The following is a 17,903-nucleotide window of genomic DNA, read 5'->3' as shown; positions in this document are numbered from 1 at the left end:
GACTTATTATTTTCCTCATTCTTTTTTCCCCAGCCATCGGGGTCCTGACCCAAAATATTATCTGTCCATTTCCCTCCACAGATACTGTCTGACCCACTGAATTCCTCAAACAGTTTGTTTTTTGCTCACAATTTTTTTGCGAATTGTTCATTTAGTTCAGATTTTTGTTTTATTTCAAACTATGTTGTGGTCATTCATTGTCCTACATTTCCAACTTTGTTCCTAAATTTAGACTTTTCTATATATTTAAACAAAGGATGGATCGAACATATGCAGCACAAAGCCATTCGACTAACAATGACTCAAGTTTCATTTCTGGACTGCTGAATTAGCTAATCTCAGCCTGGGTGGTAGCGAGGGTTATACAATTAATCTAAGTGTCACTGGACGCAGAAAAGAAAACACAAGCCAAGGTTCTTGCCTCTGATCACAATTTGGTGACTCTGAATAAAAAAGCGAATGCATGAATATGGCAGCAAGCTTTACTATCATGCACTGCCCCCCTAGTTAAATAACCTGCCCACACGTTGTCTCAGCTCATGTCAGAAGCACAACTATTTGGATGAACTGCTGCCTGTGTGGCTTTGCATTCTCGCTTTCGGAAAATTGTCTTGACACTAAGTATGTAATGATCACCAAAAATGCAAATCCAATTGGTAACCAACCTACCATAAACATTTTTTTAAACTCTTTTGCATCTTTTTGGCAGAATGAATTCAGAAAGTTCCTGCTGAAAAATAAAATTGTAAACATGGTTGTGGGATCCATTAGATCTCGTTTGCATTATCTATTGTAGCATTAGTTCTCTTGCGTTACATAACATATTAAAATGTGCTGCGGCTCTGATCCTACAATGGTAAATTAACCTTTTTTTATAATTTTTTATAAATATAAAAGGAGTTGCTAGTTTGGACATACAGGATGCCCATGCACAGTGATTCTGCACAGTTACAGTGCCTCTCCATAATGCTTGGGACAAAGACCCATCATTTATTTATTTGCCTCTGTACTACACAATTTGAGATTTGTAATTAAAAAAAAAATCACATGTGGTTAAAGTGCACATTGTCAGATTTTATTAAAGGGTATTTTTATACATTTTGGTTTCAACCTGTGAAAAACGGTGGTGGGGGTGTTATGGCCTGGGCATGTATGGCTGCTGAAGGGACTGACTCACATCTTTGTTGATGATGCAACTGCTGATGGCAGTAGCGTAATGAATTTTGAAGTGTATAGACACATCCTATCTGCTCGTTCAAACAAATGCTTCAAAATTCATTGGCCGGTTAGTTCATTCTACAGTAAGGCAATGTTTCCAAACATACTGCTAAACCAACAAAGTTTTTCAAAGCTAAAAAATGATAAATTCTTGAGTGGCCAAGTCAATCACCCGCTCTGAATCCATTTGTTCCTGCCGATGACCTCTCTTGGACCCACAATACCTCTACTCTGATCAAGAAGGCTCATCAGCGTCTCTTCTTCCTGAGGAGACTGAAGAAGGTCCATCTGTCTCCTCAGATCCTGGTGAACTTCTACCGCTGCACCATCGAGAGCATCCTTACCAACTGCATCACAGTATGGTATGGCAACTGCTCTGTCTCCGACCGGAAGCACATTTTTGCATGAGGGTGGGCTTTGAAAATTGCCCAAGTATGCAATCACCAAAAATGCAAATCCTTGCTCCCCTCCATTGAAACTCTGTCCAGAAAATTCAAGCGCTGTCTAAAATTGCGGAGGGCGCTCAGCATCGACAAGGACTGCTCTCACCCCAACCATGGACTGTTTACCCTCCTACCATCCGGGAGGCGCTACAGGTCTCTCCGTTGCCGAACCAGCAGGGCGAGGAACAGCTTCTTTCCGGCGGCTCTGTCTACTCTACTCAATGGAAAAAAATCTTACCTCGGTGACTGCCAATCACCACCCCCCCCCCCCCCCCCCCCCCCCCCCTCTGGACACTTATTATTATTATTGATGACTCAAATCTTTTGCTATGTACGCTGGCTTCCAGGGAGAAGTGCTAAACTGCATTTTCAAAATTGTCTCTGTTCACTGTACACTGACAACTGACAATTTTTCAAAGCTTGAAATCTGAATCTGAATCTGAATCTGCCTTTTATGCTGAAGAGAAAACTGAAGAGCCCCAGTCCCCAAGACAAGCATAAACTAAAGATGGCTGCAACACAGGCCTGGCAGAGCATCACCAAAGACACCCAACAACTGATGATGTCCATGAATTGCAGACATCAAGCAGTCATTGCATGCAAAGGATATACAACAAAATACTAAACATGACTACTTTCATTTACATGACACTGCTGTGTCCCAAACATTATGGTGCCCTGAAATGGGGGGACTGCTGTAATTTCTTCATGGTGAAAACAAAATGTATAAAAATTGCCTTTTTGAAAATCTGATAATGTGCACTTTAATCACATGTGATTTTTTTCTATTACAAATCTCAAATTGTGGAGCACAGAGGCAAATAAATACATGATGGGTATTTGTCCCAAACATTATGGAGGACACTGTATGTTTCAGATGGGTTGGGGTATTGATGAACTGTGAGCCAATGAAGGTGCAAAGTGTTACATATTGCGCCTGGTTGTTCAGCCAGCCCTTCCTTGTGTCACTGTATGAATGAAGGAAAGTTCAGTCATGGTTTACCAAAATCTAAACCCTCCCCCTTCTTTATGTAAGTCCTTCTGTGGGCATTTCTGCATTAGGCGAAACAATGGTGCTGAATATGTTAAGCCCCTAACAATTAGGGAGCAGTTTGAGGCATTGAATAATGTCGAATGATGCAATTGAACCTGACAGCTTCAACAGTCAGCCTGCTCATGGGACCTTAAAGTTGTTCACACTTGGTTTCATCTCTCATCACACGCTGTGTATTAAAACCCTGCTGGTGGGGAGCTCAGAAAGAAATGGGGCCGGTTGTCAGGAGACCCTGCTTAGTGCATAACTTATATGGGCCATTGGCAAAGAGAAAAATTGCTTCTATTACCTTTTTTTTGCATTCACCATCCGTTTGTTTGTTTTCTGTTAACAATGCAATTATTGTTCTTGAGGCCATTCCCGAAAGAAGCTTTGTTGCTTTTAGTGTATTATAATTCTATATGTCCAGAAATCTGCAAATTATAAATGTTCCATCATATTTTAGCATTAAAAAAAACCTTGAAAATTAAACCTATAGATAAATCCTACTACAAACCATCTATTATATAACAAGATTAAATGTCAACATTTGGGATTGTGTGACCGTGCAGCAGAACATTCTTTCTGGAGGTGATGACAAACTAGCTGGTATATTTTGAAATTCATTTTCAATGTAACCAATTTAGAGAGAAACCTATTCATATTTGTGATGTTTCTGATGAGAAACTTTGTGGATTTGAAAAGTTTGTAAGTTGCTGTGATGTGTTTATTCATTGGAGTGAATCTTTTAACGCTTGCCTGTCATAAGTAGTGAGTATAAATTATATAATAATGATTTTGACGTCCCAGTTTTAGCACACTTTTAAATTTCGCTTGAATGACGAAACAATAAGTAGCCTTCACAGTCATCTCCAACTATGTAAGGAACGTTAAAAATTTCCGTGGCAACAGTGTGATTTGTTTTGTTCCTAACAGAAGCACAGAGAAATTCTGTCAGTGATATCAGACAAATGTCTGCACTGCCTCTACTGGTGGCAATAAATATTAGCAGAGCATTTTATACATATTTCTGGAATTTTTTGAAAACTGTTGCTTCAGAAAGAAAACCTTGCATTTTTGTCACACAAATACTAATATTCCAATTATCTTGTTATTTTTCTTTGATTGCAGAATGAACAAAGAGTCAGTGCCTCAAATAAATGTTTTAGTTCAGATTGTTGCCATATTTCTTGCAGATTTTATATTTGTCTAATTCAAACTCTAAGGCAGGTGGCAAAGTGTCACAATTGTAATTGCATCAATAATATTTGTATTCTATCATGATATTTAAGAAAATATCTATATTGTTGATTCCATCTTTCCCATAATTTTACTTGCTTGTTAAATATGGTTTAAATATGGCAAGTAAAAGATTTGCTGGGTACTGCTTTCCTAGCCTTTTATAAGGGTTCATAAACAGTAACTGTCCCTCAATTGTCTGGAAAACTTAATCTCATTAACCCACATCAGCAATGAATAACCAAAATTAACCACATTGAAGACAATGCTAAATTGATTTGTAAGAGAAAAAAAGGAAAAGCTTGGACTGATTAATAGTAAACAGATGAAATAGATACTTTATCAGTAATTATTATTTTGCAATGTTTATTGAATGGAGATCAAGTTCGTGAAGACTTGAATTATTTGTGGTGGTTAATTTTTATTAGACGTAATATTCAATCATGTTTAAATTACTATAATAATCTCCAGAAGCTTTTAAAGCTGAATATTTTTTTTCATGATCGATTCCACTGCTCTAGACAATGCTTTCAGTAGTATGTCTATCTTTCTTGTCACACTTTAATATTGTAGTGCCACAGAGTTCTAATCTACCGTAGATTTTTCAGCATTGGTATGTGCATGCAAAGAACATAATTTTTACATTGAATTGGATTATGTGAGGATTTGGCTAGGAAAATCTGCATGATGTATTTAAGGGTTTATTTTTGCTTGTTTGGCTAAAGTCCTAGAGGCTTCAGAATTGCGGTTTGCAACATGAATGAAAACAAACTTCGGAAGAGCTAACTGGTTGTACTGTTGGATGACTGCCAAAATTACAGTTCAAAGATGGGGTTATGGTCGAGCTGTGATTTATCATTTAGTTCTACATTGTGAAAAACACATACTTATGATGCCTCTTTTATTCCAGTAGAAGCTTGTTTGACTTCCGTCTCTGAAGTTAATGCAGTGATTTGTAGTTTTTCTGAAAATTGAGTATAGCAAAGGAAACGTAGCGTTTTAGGGCCTGATGTTGGAAGTAACGTGTTCTGACCTCTGCAGACAGTTTATAAGTGGAAGACATAAGCACTTGACAGACTTAATAAGATTTAATAATTAGTAGGATTATTACAAGTTCTGTTGCCAAATCATGATGTTTATGGCTAGGCTGAATGAATAAGAATTAATAATTAGTAGGATTATTACATGTTCTCTGTGTCACCAAATCATGGTGTTTATGACTAGGCTGAATGAAAAGCAGAAACCACTGTTTCATACTTTTGTTAATGATTGAATTTCAATTTATTTAGGACTGGTATTGATAAACGTTTATAAGTGTGCCTTTTGATAAGTACATGATTTAAAAAAAGTTTAAACTTGTGAAGTAAAACTTAATACATTTTAAACTTAATAAATTTATGCTGTGGACGTAACTTTCAATCCTATTTCTTTTTTGGTTTTGTCATGATATTTTTGCAGTAATTGTTTCTTCCCATCGATGCTGAAGAGGTACACAGGCACTCTTGGAAGTAAATGTTTCTTTGAGGGTAGATTTGTGTTTATAAGCTACTTCAATGCATGCATCTTGCTGCCTAAGTTTGGAGTGATTATTATGAGCTTGTGTCCTTGAAGAATTCCATATTTGACATAAAGATATACCTCTGGCCAGCTTTGGTTAGCACAGATCAGAATTTCAAACTTGGAATTTCATTGGTCTCTAAACTTCAGTACTTTTCCATGTAATGATTTATTGGATGAACAATATGTTAGATCATTTTTCTAGTAAATAATATCAAGCCCGTCATAAGCAAGTAGGGTGGCAGGAATGTGACCAAAAAAGACAAAGTTCCGCGTGCAGTTCTGGTTGCCCCATGACAGGAGAGATGTGGAGGTTTTGGAGAGCGTGCAGAGGAGGTTTACCAGAATTCCGCCTGGATAAGAGGGTTTCAGCTACAAAAAGAGATTGGATAGATTTGGATTGTTTTTTTCTGGAACATCAGAAGTTGAATAGAAGTATATAAAATTATGAGACACATATATAGAGGAGACAGACAGAGCCTTTTTTCCCCCAGGGTAAAAATGTCCAACCTTAGAGAGCATTGCTATAAGGTGTTGAAGGAGAAAGTTTAATGTTTTTTCACACAAAGAGTGGTGGGGGCATGGAACACATTGCCAGGGATAGTGGTGATGGAGACAGATGATAATAGCATTTAAGAGGCATTTAGATAGGCACATGGAAGTGCGGGGAATGGAGGGATATGAATCATGTACAGGCAGATAAGATCAGTTTAACTAGGCATCGTTCAACACAAACATTGTGGGCCCGGAGTCAGTTTGGAATAATTTGTGTGTGGTTCAGCACATTCTGTAGGGTGTGAAGATTGTTTCTATGATTGAATATGAGATACCGGTAGTTGGAATTACGGGGACATGGCTCCAGGGTGACCATGGCTGGGAGCTGAACATGCAGGGATATTCAATATTCAGGAAGGATAGACAGAAAGGAAGAGGAGATGGGGTGGCATTGCTGGTTAAAGAGGAGATTAATGCGATAGCAAGGAGAGACATTAGCTTGGATGCTGTAGAATCAGTGTGGGTAGAACTGCGAAATAACCAAGGGCAGAAAACGTTTGTTGGAGTTGTATATAGACCACCAAACCATCAGTACGGACGTTGGGGAGAGCATCAAGTAGGAAATTAGGGATGCATGTAGCAAAGGTACAGCAGTCGTGCATGACTTTAATCTACATATAGATTAGGCCAACCAAATTGGTAACAGCGCTTAGGAGGAGGGTTTCCTGGAATGTTTCTGGGATGGGTTTTTTAAACCAATATGTAGGGGAACCGACTAGAGGGCAGGCCATCCATGACAGGGTATTGTGTAATGAGGAAGGATTAGTTAGCGATCTTGTTGTGCAGAGCCCCTTGGGCAACAGTGACCATGATGTGGTGGAATTCTGCATTAGGATGGAAATTGTCACGGTTAATTCAGAGACTAGGGTCCTGAACTTCAATGAAGGAGACTTTGAAGTTATGAGCCTGGAATTGGCTAGGATAGACAGGCAAATTATACTTAAAGGGTTGACGGTGGAGAAGCAATGACAAAGATTTAAAGACCGCATGGGTGAACTCCAAAAATTATTCATCCCTGTCTGGCGAAAAAATAAAACGAGGAAGGCTGCTCAACCGTTGCTAACGAGGGAAATCAAGTGTTAATTCCAAGGAAGAGGCATATATATTGGTCAGAGGAAGCAGCAAACCGAAGGACTGGGAGAAATTTAGAACTCAACTGAGGAGGACAAAGGGGTTAATTAAGTAGGGGGAAAAGAGCACGAAAGAAAGATTGCAGGGAATACAAAAACTGACTGTAAATACTTCTTTAGATATGTAAAATGATTAGTGAAGACAAATGTAGGTCCCTTGCAGTCAGAAACAGGTGAATTTATAATGGGGAAACAAGGAAATGGCAGAACAGTTAAACAAGTACTTTGGTTCTGTCTTCACTAAGGAAGACACAAACAATCTCCCAGAAATACTAGGGGACTGAGGATCCAATGGAAGGGAGGAACTGAATGGAATCCACATCAGTCAGGAAATGGTGTGAGGTAAACTATTGGGACTGAAGGCAGATAAATCCCCAGGGGCTGATGGTCTGCATCCCCAGAGTACTCAAGGAGGTGGCTCTAGAAATCGTGGATGCATTGGTGATCATTTCCAATGTTCTCTCTACTCTAGATCAGTTCCTGTGGACTGGAGGGTAGCCAATGTAAATCTACTTTTTAAGAAAGGAGGGAGAGAGAAAACGGGGAATTATAGACCAGTTAGCCTTACATCGGTAGTGGGGAAGATCCTTGTTGATTATTAAAGATGTTATAGCTGCGCATTTGGAAAGCGGTGACAGGATCTGTCAAAGTCAGCTTGAATTTATAAAGGGGTAATCATACTTGATTAGTCAATCTTCTGGAATTTTTTGAGGATGTAAAGGTAGAATGGATAAGGGAGAGCCAGTGGATGTGGTGTATCTGGACTTTCAAAATGCCTTTGACAAGTTCCCGCACAAGAGATTAATGTGCAAAATTAGAGCACATGGTATGGGGTAAGGTATTGACATAGATAAAGAACTGGTTGGCAGACAGGAAGCAAAGAGTAGGAATTAACGGGTCCTTTTCAGCATGGCAGGCAGTGACTAGTGGACTGCCGCAATGCTCGGTGTTGGGACCCCAGTTATTTACAACATATTAATGATTTAGACGATGGAATTAAATGTGACATCTCCAAGTTTGCGGATGACACAAAGCTGGGTGGCAGTGTGAGCTGCGAGGAGAGGAGGATGCTATGAGGCTGCAGGATGACTTGGATAGGTTTGGTGAGTGGGCAGATGCATGGCAGATGCAGTATAATCTGGATAAATGTGAGGTTATCCACTTTGGTGGCAAGATCAGGAAGACATATTATTATCTGAATGGTGTCAGATTAGAAAAAGGGGAGGTGCAATGAGACCTGGGTGTGCTTGTACATCAGTCACTGAAAGTAAGCATGCAGGTGCAGCAGGCAGTGAAGAAAGCTAATGGCATGTTGGCCTTCATTGCATGAGTATTTGAGTTTAGGAGCAAGGAGGTCCTACTGCAGTTGTACATGGCCCTGATGAGACCGCATCTGGAGTATTGTGTGCAATTTTGGTCTCCTAATTTGAGGAAAGACATTATTGCTATTGAGGGAGTGCACCAGGTTAATTCCCGGAATAGCGGGACTGACATATGATGAACGAATGGCTGCTTGTATTCACTGGAATTTAGAAGGATGAGAGGAGATTTTATAGAAACATAAAAAATTCTTAAAGGATTGGACAGGCTAGATGCAGGATATGGAGGGTCCCCTCCATAACCCATTCAATATAGCTGTATCTTTCTGTGTACTGTTTTAGAAATACTTTGCTTCCTATCAGTTGTACAATTTTTGTAACGTTTTATGTAAGAAAACCATTAACTGCACAAAAATCAAATTACAATAATTTTTTTTACGAACTAATTCGGATAACCTATTATTGGAATTAGCAGAACTGAAGAGAATGAAGTAAATTATTTTATGCCAAATGTTTTGGGCAGTGAGGATTTCTTTAACTGGGATTAATGTTTTGAATTACTGAATGGAAATGTTGGAACCTGTACCGAGCTGTACTGATAACAAATTCCACCAGCCTGGCTGTGTGGTCATTAAAATACAATACAATACAATACAATTTACAATTATACTTAATAGATCACAACAATAAGATTGTTACCTGCTTTCAAATTTATCATGCCTGATAATCTGCAAAATAAGAACTAACAATTAGAAATTCTATGTATGTGGTTCCTGAATTAGATGATCATCATGACAACATAATAATCAAATTGACATAGCTGAATGCTATACTTCCGATCAAGACATCCAGAATATTATTAACATTGAATATGATTGCATCTTTGTTATTAATATAAACATTTCTGGCTTAGAAATTGTGGTAGCTACCTGATTATCCAGCACTCCTGTTTCATGCTTATTCTCTGATGATTTATCTGCTCTCAGCGAAGACAGAATTTAGATGGAGTCGGTTGGAGCAAATTATCTGACATTTTTACACTTGTATGTTAACTATTAAAAATCACCAAATTGTTTGGCAGTGATTATGTGGCAGAATATTCTGCTCGTCTTCACTAGATTCACATAACTAGATTCACATAATAACAACTAGAGGGCAGCCAGTAGCTACCAAATCAAATCCTAACCAACAGGATAAGAAGGGGCAAAGTTCACCTTTAAAAAATTGTGCAGGAGTAACTTTGGTGATTGGTTTGACGGAGCCTTGTTTTGATACGATACAGAAGAATTGCTGACTTGCCAGCAACATAATTGACATGGGAAGTAATGATACAGGGAAGAGTAGTCAGAAATCTTGCCATTCCTTATAAATGTATTAATTCAACAGTTCTAGGTTTGCCCATTACAAGTGTTTTGTCTCATAAACCTTTGTTTTACATGAATTTCAAACTGTGCTTTATCATTTCTTCAACAGGCAAGTGCACTACCTGGATCATCTTTTAATCTTGCACCATCTCACATGTTTGGAAATCAATTAAACCCTAATTCGGCAATGGTAGCTCTTATTGCACAGTCTGAAACCAGTCCAGCAGGTAAGTTTGAGCAGGTGGAAAAGGAGGGAAAATGTAAATCGCAAATGTTTTCAAGATTTTCAATTTTAAGAGAAATGTGATAAAGATGCTTGCAGATGATACAATGCGGAGGAACGCTTTAGACTGCAAGACTTTATAAATGGTCTGGGCATTTGGATAGAAAGTGGCAAACAGAATTCAGGCTAGAAATTTATGAGAGGGTCCTAGAGTAATTGGAGGAATCTATTTCTGTACAGTTAGGATGGATGGTCAGAATCTGTTTTCCATTTGAAAAAATACCAGATGGCATAGCTTGAAGTTGAATGGAGCAAAGTTTAAAGGAGATGTGTGATTAAGTTTTTAACACACAGGGTGGTGAGTGCCTGGACACATTGGTTGAAGCAGATATGTTAGTGACATTTAAAAGACTTGGATAGGCATATGGATATGTGGGGAATGGAGAAACATGGCTTATGTGCAGGTAGATAAATGATGTGCTTGACATTATGTTTGGCACAGATATTGTGGGGCAAAGGGCCTGTTCTTGTGCTGTGCTGTCTATGTTCTCTTTCCCTTAGTTGAGAGGTCATAAATCATTGGGCAGAGATTTAAAGTAATCAGTTGAAGGAGGAGATGAGCGATCTTTTTTTCCACCTATGCAGGGCTAGCTAGGGATCAGGATCATTGCCTGAAAGGGTTTTAAAGGGTGAAATCCTTGGTCCACATTTAACGTGCTTGAACATGTCCTTTAATAGCTCTGATCTACACGATTGCAAACCTAGTGTTGTAAGGTGGCATTACACTTTTTATTGACTGGCAAAAGCATGATTGACTGAATGACCTTCCGCTTTTGTACTTTTCTCATGTTCTATGATGACGGAGAAGGCTTCTTCAAAAATATATAAATTTTTTGATGATATTTAACTTTCTCCCTACAGATTTGGCATTACATTTATAAATCTTGTAACTTTCCATGAAGAATTTAATGTTAGAAATGCTAGAAATTAGTTGCCCTCCATTTTGCGAGCTTTATTTAAAGTCAGGTATATTCAAAATATGTATAAAAGAGAGTGTAGTCTGATGGTTGCAGAAATAAATATTCAGTGAAGTAGATGGGATGTCAAAGTTCTAGATCAAGGGTTCCCAACCTGGGGTAAATTTACCCCCAGGGGGTAAATTTGTTGATTCTTGATTTGTACATATTTTTTCTTCATTGACTAACTGTGTTTGGTTCTGGTATACTGGTATCTGTTCATCATTAGTTGTTCATAAATAAGTGAAATAACATTGTTATGTGCTATTAAAGTTGCATGGGGTAAATGGGACGAAAAAGGTTGGGAGCCCCTGTCCTAGATGAGAGAGTCAAGAGAGAGTCAATTTATTTGTCATTTGGACCCCTAGAGGTCCAAACGAAATGCCGTTTCTGTCCTAGATGGTGTCAGGCTTCTTGAATGTTGTTGGATCTGTATTCTTTCAAGCAAGTGGAGAGTATTCTGTCAATTTTCTGATTTGTCCCTTGCACAAGATTCTCTGCTTTCTATCTCCCCGCCAAGCTAGTTTAACCTCTCCCTGGCAGCATTCTCAAATGTGTCTGCAAGGATAATAGCCCTGTTTATGTTTAGGTGCAATCTATATGGATCCTATTTTCCCTGGAATCAGTCCCAAACTGTATGGATCATATTTTCTGTAGAATCAGTCCCAATATCCCAGGAATTTTAAGCCCTCTGTCTCACACTACCTCTTCTACTTTGCATTTATCAGCACTGTCTTCCCATGAATGGACAAAGCATTGGGAGTAATCATGAGATTACTGCCTTTTTGCAGTACTGCTTTATGATCTCTTTCCCAGCTCTTTAAAATTGGACTGGGTGCAATAACTCTTTTTCCATGTTATTAATACCACTGTGCTTTGCAGTCTCGATCACTTCATTCTCCCTGTCCAGAATATTTTGCAACCCTTGACATTGACGACATGCCAACCTGAAGCAAGATGTGTTTAAGTAGAATCACATATTTAGTGCCCAAGCAATAAAACTTGCTGTCTTGATGCGTCCTCTTCACTGTTGAAATCTGCAGTCACCAGCTAACATCCTCCTTCTTACCTAGATATAAAATAATTGATAATCCGAAGAAGATGGTTGGATCAGGGGACTACTTCAAGATGCACCTGCAGTGAATAGCAGATGGGGTATAGAGTCATAATGTCATAGCACTTTGCAGCATGGAAACGGGCCCTTTGGCCCATTTTGACCATGCCTACCAAGATGCCCCATCTAAAATAGTCCTGTTTGCTGCATTATATTAATCTTACACATTGTGATCCGAATTGTTTATATATTGGCAAACAGTGATGGACCCAGCACCAATTCATAAGGCACAGTACTCACAGATCTTCAGTCTGAAAACAAAACCTCCACCTGCTTGCTACCATGAAACCAACTCTGCATCCAGTTAAGAAGCACCCCCTGGATCGTTTGTGATCTAACCTGCCAGAGAAACTTACGATGCAGTACCTTGTCAAAGGCTGCATTTACGCCCATAGAGACTACGTCTATGGCCCTGTTTTCACCAACCTTCTTCGTTACTTATTCAAAAAGTTCCAATCAAATTCGACTCAGTGGATCAGACGGTATTTCCTTCCTTTTCTTAGACTGATCCGCTAAGTTTGCCCAACACTTTTTTTCAAATTTCATTAGTCCAATTTATTGTGCATGTAATATATCTGGGCTTTTTTTGTGTTTTGGCAGGTATATGCCATTGTTTCTATTTTTAGAATTTGAATTGCAGTTCAGTTGTTCCATATGGCTTCCTGCCCCACACATCATCTCCCAATAATGCTGCAAATCCTTTCCTTTCTAGTATTTTGTAATAAATTCAACATTATAACTCGTGTAACTTGAACCTAATGGTCTTGATTTTACATGGATTGAATTGAAATGGTTGAAGACAACCTTACATTTTTGCTGGGAACCTTGGTAGCAATCCAAAATCGATCATTCACTCAATGTTTGTGTCTGAAGATGGTTGCAAATATTTTACCATTGTCTTGCATGTGCTGACCTCAACCTTTATTGATGATGGCGGTATTCACAGAGCCGCTGCCTTCTTCTGTTCACTGTTTAACCATACGTAATTGTAACTGCATAGCTTGATGTTAAATGTAATGCAAGGTTGCTTTGGGATTAAAAGAAAAAGATAGGCTAAAGGGAAATGATCATAGGGGTAAGAGGATTGATGAGGTTTGCCCCAGCAGGCTAGCTGGGTTCAGAATTCAGCAAGTGTAAAGGATGGGAGAATTTGGGTTTCTGCTAGTGGGAAAGATGATTCCTCTCATGGACTCTTCGGAATGATAGTTTAGGATATGTGCCGAATAGCAATTAAATGAAAAGTGACCTGGTGGGGTGACAGGAAATGAAAGCAATGGGAAAGAAGGGCCCGAAAAGAGCAGAAGAAACAATTTGGTCTACACACAGGCATTCATGTTACACACGGGTCCAAAGTTGAAATAAGGTTGTGTCAACAAACTAGCGCTTAAGGTTAAAGACAATTGGGGCTGTGGAATGAACCCAAAAGCTATTTTAGAGAGAGATGTAATATATATTTGCCCCAGTGTAGTAAGTCAAATAACATAACATAAAAACATAAGCAGTCAAATAGCATAACTTAAAAGCATAAGAAAATGAAAACATCTATTTTTTTTGCTTTCAAATTTTATTTTCAATATTTGTTTCTCTTCAACTATTATTGTGGTGATAAAAAAAAATGCAGATGCTGCAAATCAGAAGCATAAACAAAAAATACTGGAAATGCTCAACAGGTCAGCAGCTTGTAAAACGTTTGAAATCTATGTGTTTCTTCAAACCGAGATGCCAATTTCCACAATTCCCACCTGATTGCTGGAGTATTTAAAGCTTGCGAGATAGTCAAAATAATTAGGATAATAACTAATGCATTCTATTTAAAATTGCCACAAATTCTGGAATCAAGAATACATTTTCAGAATTTAAAGCAATATAATTTCGATTTTATTTATGTAGACTCATTGGCTAGCTGGAGCAAAACTGGCTTGAGGGGCGAATACCGAGACCATTGAAGATTAAGATAAAAATCATGTTTTATTTTCCTCAGAGGGTGTGGACATCTAGAATCTCTACCCCCGAGGGCTGCGGTAGCAGTCACTTAAATATTCAAGAATAGGACAAATTTTCTTACAGTGGAGGTAAAAGTAAAATGGGTGATTGGGAAGTGATTTCCTTTTCATTGTGATTATGCAGATATTCTCATTCCTGCTTTTGACCATTTACTGATCAAAGTTTTAGAATCATTCTGGACTTAGTTTCCAATTCTAAAAGAAAGATGTCCACTGCTTTACAATTTTCTCGGTGGCATCTCTCAGTTTGTCTTCATGGTACTGATTTAGATAAAATACTTTAAATGTCTGAAGAAAAAAATGTTAATGTTGTTGTTATTGAATGTTATAGTTTATTTTTCAGTGCCTTAAGTGTAAATGTTTGACTAAACGCTGCGGTGTCTCCTGTGGCTGTGTGATTGATGTGTGCAATTCTCTTAGTTTTGTGCAGTGAATAAGAACACAGCACTATGTTTCGTCATGAATGGGCTGCGCCTCCTTTTTTATTGTTCAAGCAACTATATTAGATTACTTTGTGTCAAAGACCTTAACCTGTTAGAGATAACTTGTTGCTTTAAATGTCGAAAATGTGTCCCTTTTATTCCTTCCCCCCCCCCTCCCCCTCTCCTCTCCACCATATACAGTATTAACATGCTGCCGTTTGCCAGAATCTCTGTTTATAATCATTTGTTCCCTAACTTTTAACTCCTGTAGAGCTGGTGTAGTGATTGCATCATTTTTCCCGTAGAATTAGTGACATCTGAAGGAAGCCATACTTCCTTTTTCTCTCTTCCTACCATCAACCTCCTGGGAAAGGGTTAGGCAATTTACAAGAATGAATCAGTCACGCTTTTGGCTTGAAGGGAGGTCAGAAGGTCACGTGACTCAATTGTATAAGGGAAATTCCTGGAGAGGCCAGAGTTGTTCCTTTACAAGACTCAAATTGGCTGGCCAACATACAGCTTCAATGGCTTCAATAGATGAAACTTAAAATATAAGTTTACTCCACAGCAAGATAAAGAATTGTGAAAAACAACAGCAAATTAGAATGCTGTTTGTTCTTGAGGGTTTTATCATTTATCTTGTATGTGTGCTTCTGTGGGAAGTTGTTTGTTGGCATGACGGTCGTATTAAATGATTTTGCTTCTAAGCTCCCTCTCCCATTTTGCGTAATTGTTTGTAACTGACATCTGTTTTGTACCAAGCTTTGAGACACTGTTGAATCAATATTGAAAAAAACTATAAATATATGGCTGTAACAGTCAAAGTTTGCTCAAGGATGCATTTTCAACATTTTCTGTATTCAATTCCTCGTCATTCTACATTAATTTTAGTAGCAGGAATATTTAAAGCTGTCTTGAAGAGTAACTTATTTGTACTGCAGCAGAGACCTGCATACTGCAAGAACGTCCAGAGAGTTATATCAAGTCTTGGGACAGAGTCACTAGCCTTCTCAAAAAGCCACGGTATGAACATATTTAAAGGACAAATCTGCGAGATCGGATCTGTGGCAGGTAGTGAGCAAACTAATAAGAACGATAAATCAACTTGATCTTGCCCTCACTGTGTTTTCAGTAGCAACAATGTTCGGAATATCTTGCATCGTTTTAGTGGAAACCAAATCCCATCCTCACACCAGGGAAACAAGCACCATCAGCTACTGTCTCACAAATATTCCTTTCCCCCTCCCCATCATGTCTCCATTTGTCCATCATCTTCCTCCTCCCTTGTTTCCGCCTATTATCTGCACACAATACTGCAAATGCAGCCTAACCAAAGTCCTATTAAATTGCAACATGACTTCCTGACTTTTATACTCACTGCCCCAACTTATGAGAGCAAGCATACATGACTTCTGTAGTAACCTATCTACTTGTGTTACCATTTTCAGGAAGCTATAGACTTGGACCCCAAGATCCTTCTGTACTTCAATGCTGTTAAGGGTCTTGCCATTAACTTTATTGTTTTCTCTTACATTTGACCTTGATAGTGCAACACCTCAAATTTGCTCAGATTAAACTATCTGCATTCTCCGCCCATTTTTGGAACTGATCTATATCCCGCTGCATACTTTGACGACCTCACCAATTTTTGATGTTGTATGCATGCTCACTAACCAATCCATCTATATTCCACGCAAGTTGTTTACATATATATCACAAACACCATAGGTCCCAGCACACATCCCTGTGGGACTGCACTGGACTCCTATCTCCAACCAGAATATCACCCTTCCACCAGAACCCTCTCTTCTATGAGTTAGCCAGTCCTGGATTGAAATGACCTGTGGATCCCATACATCCTAATCTGGATCAGCCTACCAAGAGGGACTTTATCAAATGCCATAAGATTCAAAAAGGGGTATAAAAGACAAGCCAAGAGCAGCTCCTGATACGTGTAAAATGCTGCTGCAACTCAAGATTGCATGTGCACTTGATTGCAAAATTAACATGCAATGAAGAGCTAGGAGGTTCCACTGCCAATAGCTTTGATCATAGCTCTGCAGTCCTGCCAGATCTAGTTGTGAATAGTGGTGAAAAATACAGGTGAGAAAATCCAAGCAGTATATCTGAAGACTTGCATCCAGAACTTTTTGCATCTCTAGCCCACCTGCTCCAGTATGGTGAAAACATTAGTATTTTTTGACAAAGTAAAAAGTCAACTGCATGTGTCCTGAATACAAAATGCAGAACAAATCTAGTTGACTAATTATCGCCATATAAATTATTCTCATCAGCAAAATGACATAATTATGTAAGTGTTATTCGATGGCACTTACTCCCAGTTGACAACCTTACTGATGCGCTATCTGAGTTTTGGCACTGTCTTCCTTACAATCTTGGTCCAAATATGGAACCAAGAGCTGAATTCCAAAGCTAAGGTGAGAGTGGTTGTCTTTGACAGCATGGTAACACATGATCAAGTATGGTATCAAGGAGCCCTGATAAAAAATGGAGTCAATCAAGAGAGTCAAGAGGCGAGCCTGTTTTATTGTTAGAAGTACCGAAAATGGAACAGTGAATTTCTTTCTTGCAGAAGCATAACAGGTTTTTAAACACGGTACTCGTAGATAACACAATAAACAAAAGAAAGTTGAATATGTTCAAATCAAAACAGTATTAGTGCAAAATTAAACCCCCTATGCAACTAAAACAGATCGTAGTGTAGTTGATGTTTGTAATGTTCAAGAAATGTGAGTTGAAAAAAAAATTGTTACTTTATATGCTTTTATTTCACTCAAATTCCCTGACAGTGAGTTTTATTCTGTAATAATTTTTAGGACAGTGATTTGTGAATTCCATAAGGATGCATTTCTATATATGTGTTAGCTGTGAGGAGGATGCTAGGAGGCTGCAAGGTGACTTGGATAGGTTGGGTGAGTGGGCAAATGCATGGCAGATGCAGTATAATGTGGATAAATGTGAGGTTATCCACTTTGGTGGCAAAAACAGGAAAGTAGACTATTATCTGAATGGTGGCCGGTTAGGAAAAGGGGAGATGCAACAAGACCTGGGTGTCATGGTACACCAGTCATTGAAAGTAGGCATGCAGGTGCAGCAGGCAGTGAAGAAGGCGAATGGTATGTTAGCATTCATAGCAAAAGGATTTGAGTGTAGGAGCAGGGAGGTTCTACTGCAGTTGTAGGGTCTTGGTGAGACCACACCTGAAGTATTGCGTACAGTTTTGGTCTCCTAATCTGAGGAAAGACA

The 17,903-nt window shown here is 38.7% G+C and overlaps 1 protein-coding gene across 13 annotated transcripts in view; it reads left to right on the top strand.

Annotated features, from left to right (window-relative positions):
* mllt10 (MLLT10 histone lysine methyltransferase DOT1L cofactor) overlaps positions 1–17,903 on the top strand; it is a 227,184-nt gene that overhangs the window by 173,709 nt on the left and 35,572 nt on the right. For all 13 annotated transcript variants that reach the window (XM_055652561.1, XM_055652641.1, XM_055652615.1 and 10 more), the window contains one exon: positions 9,968–10,085. In XM_055652561.1, coding sequence (XP_055508536.1) covers positions 9,968–10,085 — 118 coding nt within the window. The remainder of the gene's footprint in view (positions 1–9,967; positions 10,086–17,903) is intronic.

This window comes from Leucoraja erinacea, chromosome 2 (assembly GCF_028641065.1).
Source record: "Leucoraja erinacea ecotype New England chromosome 2, Leri_hhj_1, whole genome shotgun sequence".
NCBI lineage: Eukaryota > Metazoa > Chordata > Chondrichthyes > Rajiformes > Rajidae > Leucoraja > Leucoraja erinaceus.
Note: the sequence above shows the minus strand (reverse complement) of the source record. Positions and strands in the feature narration are given on the sequence as shown.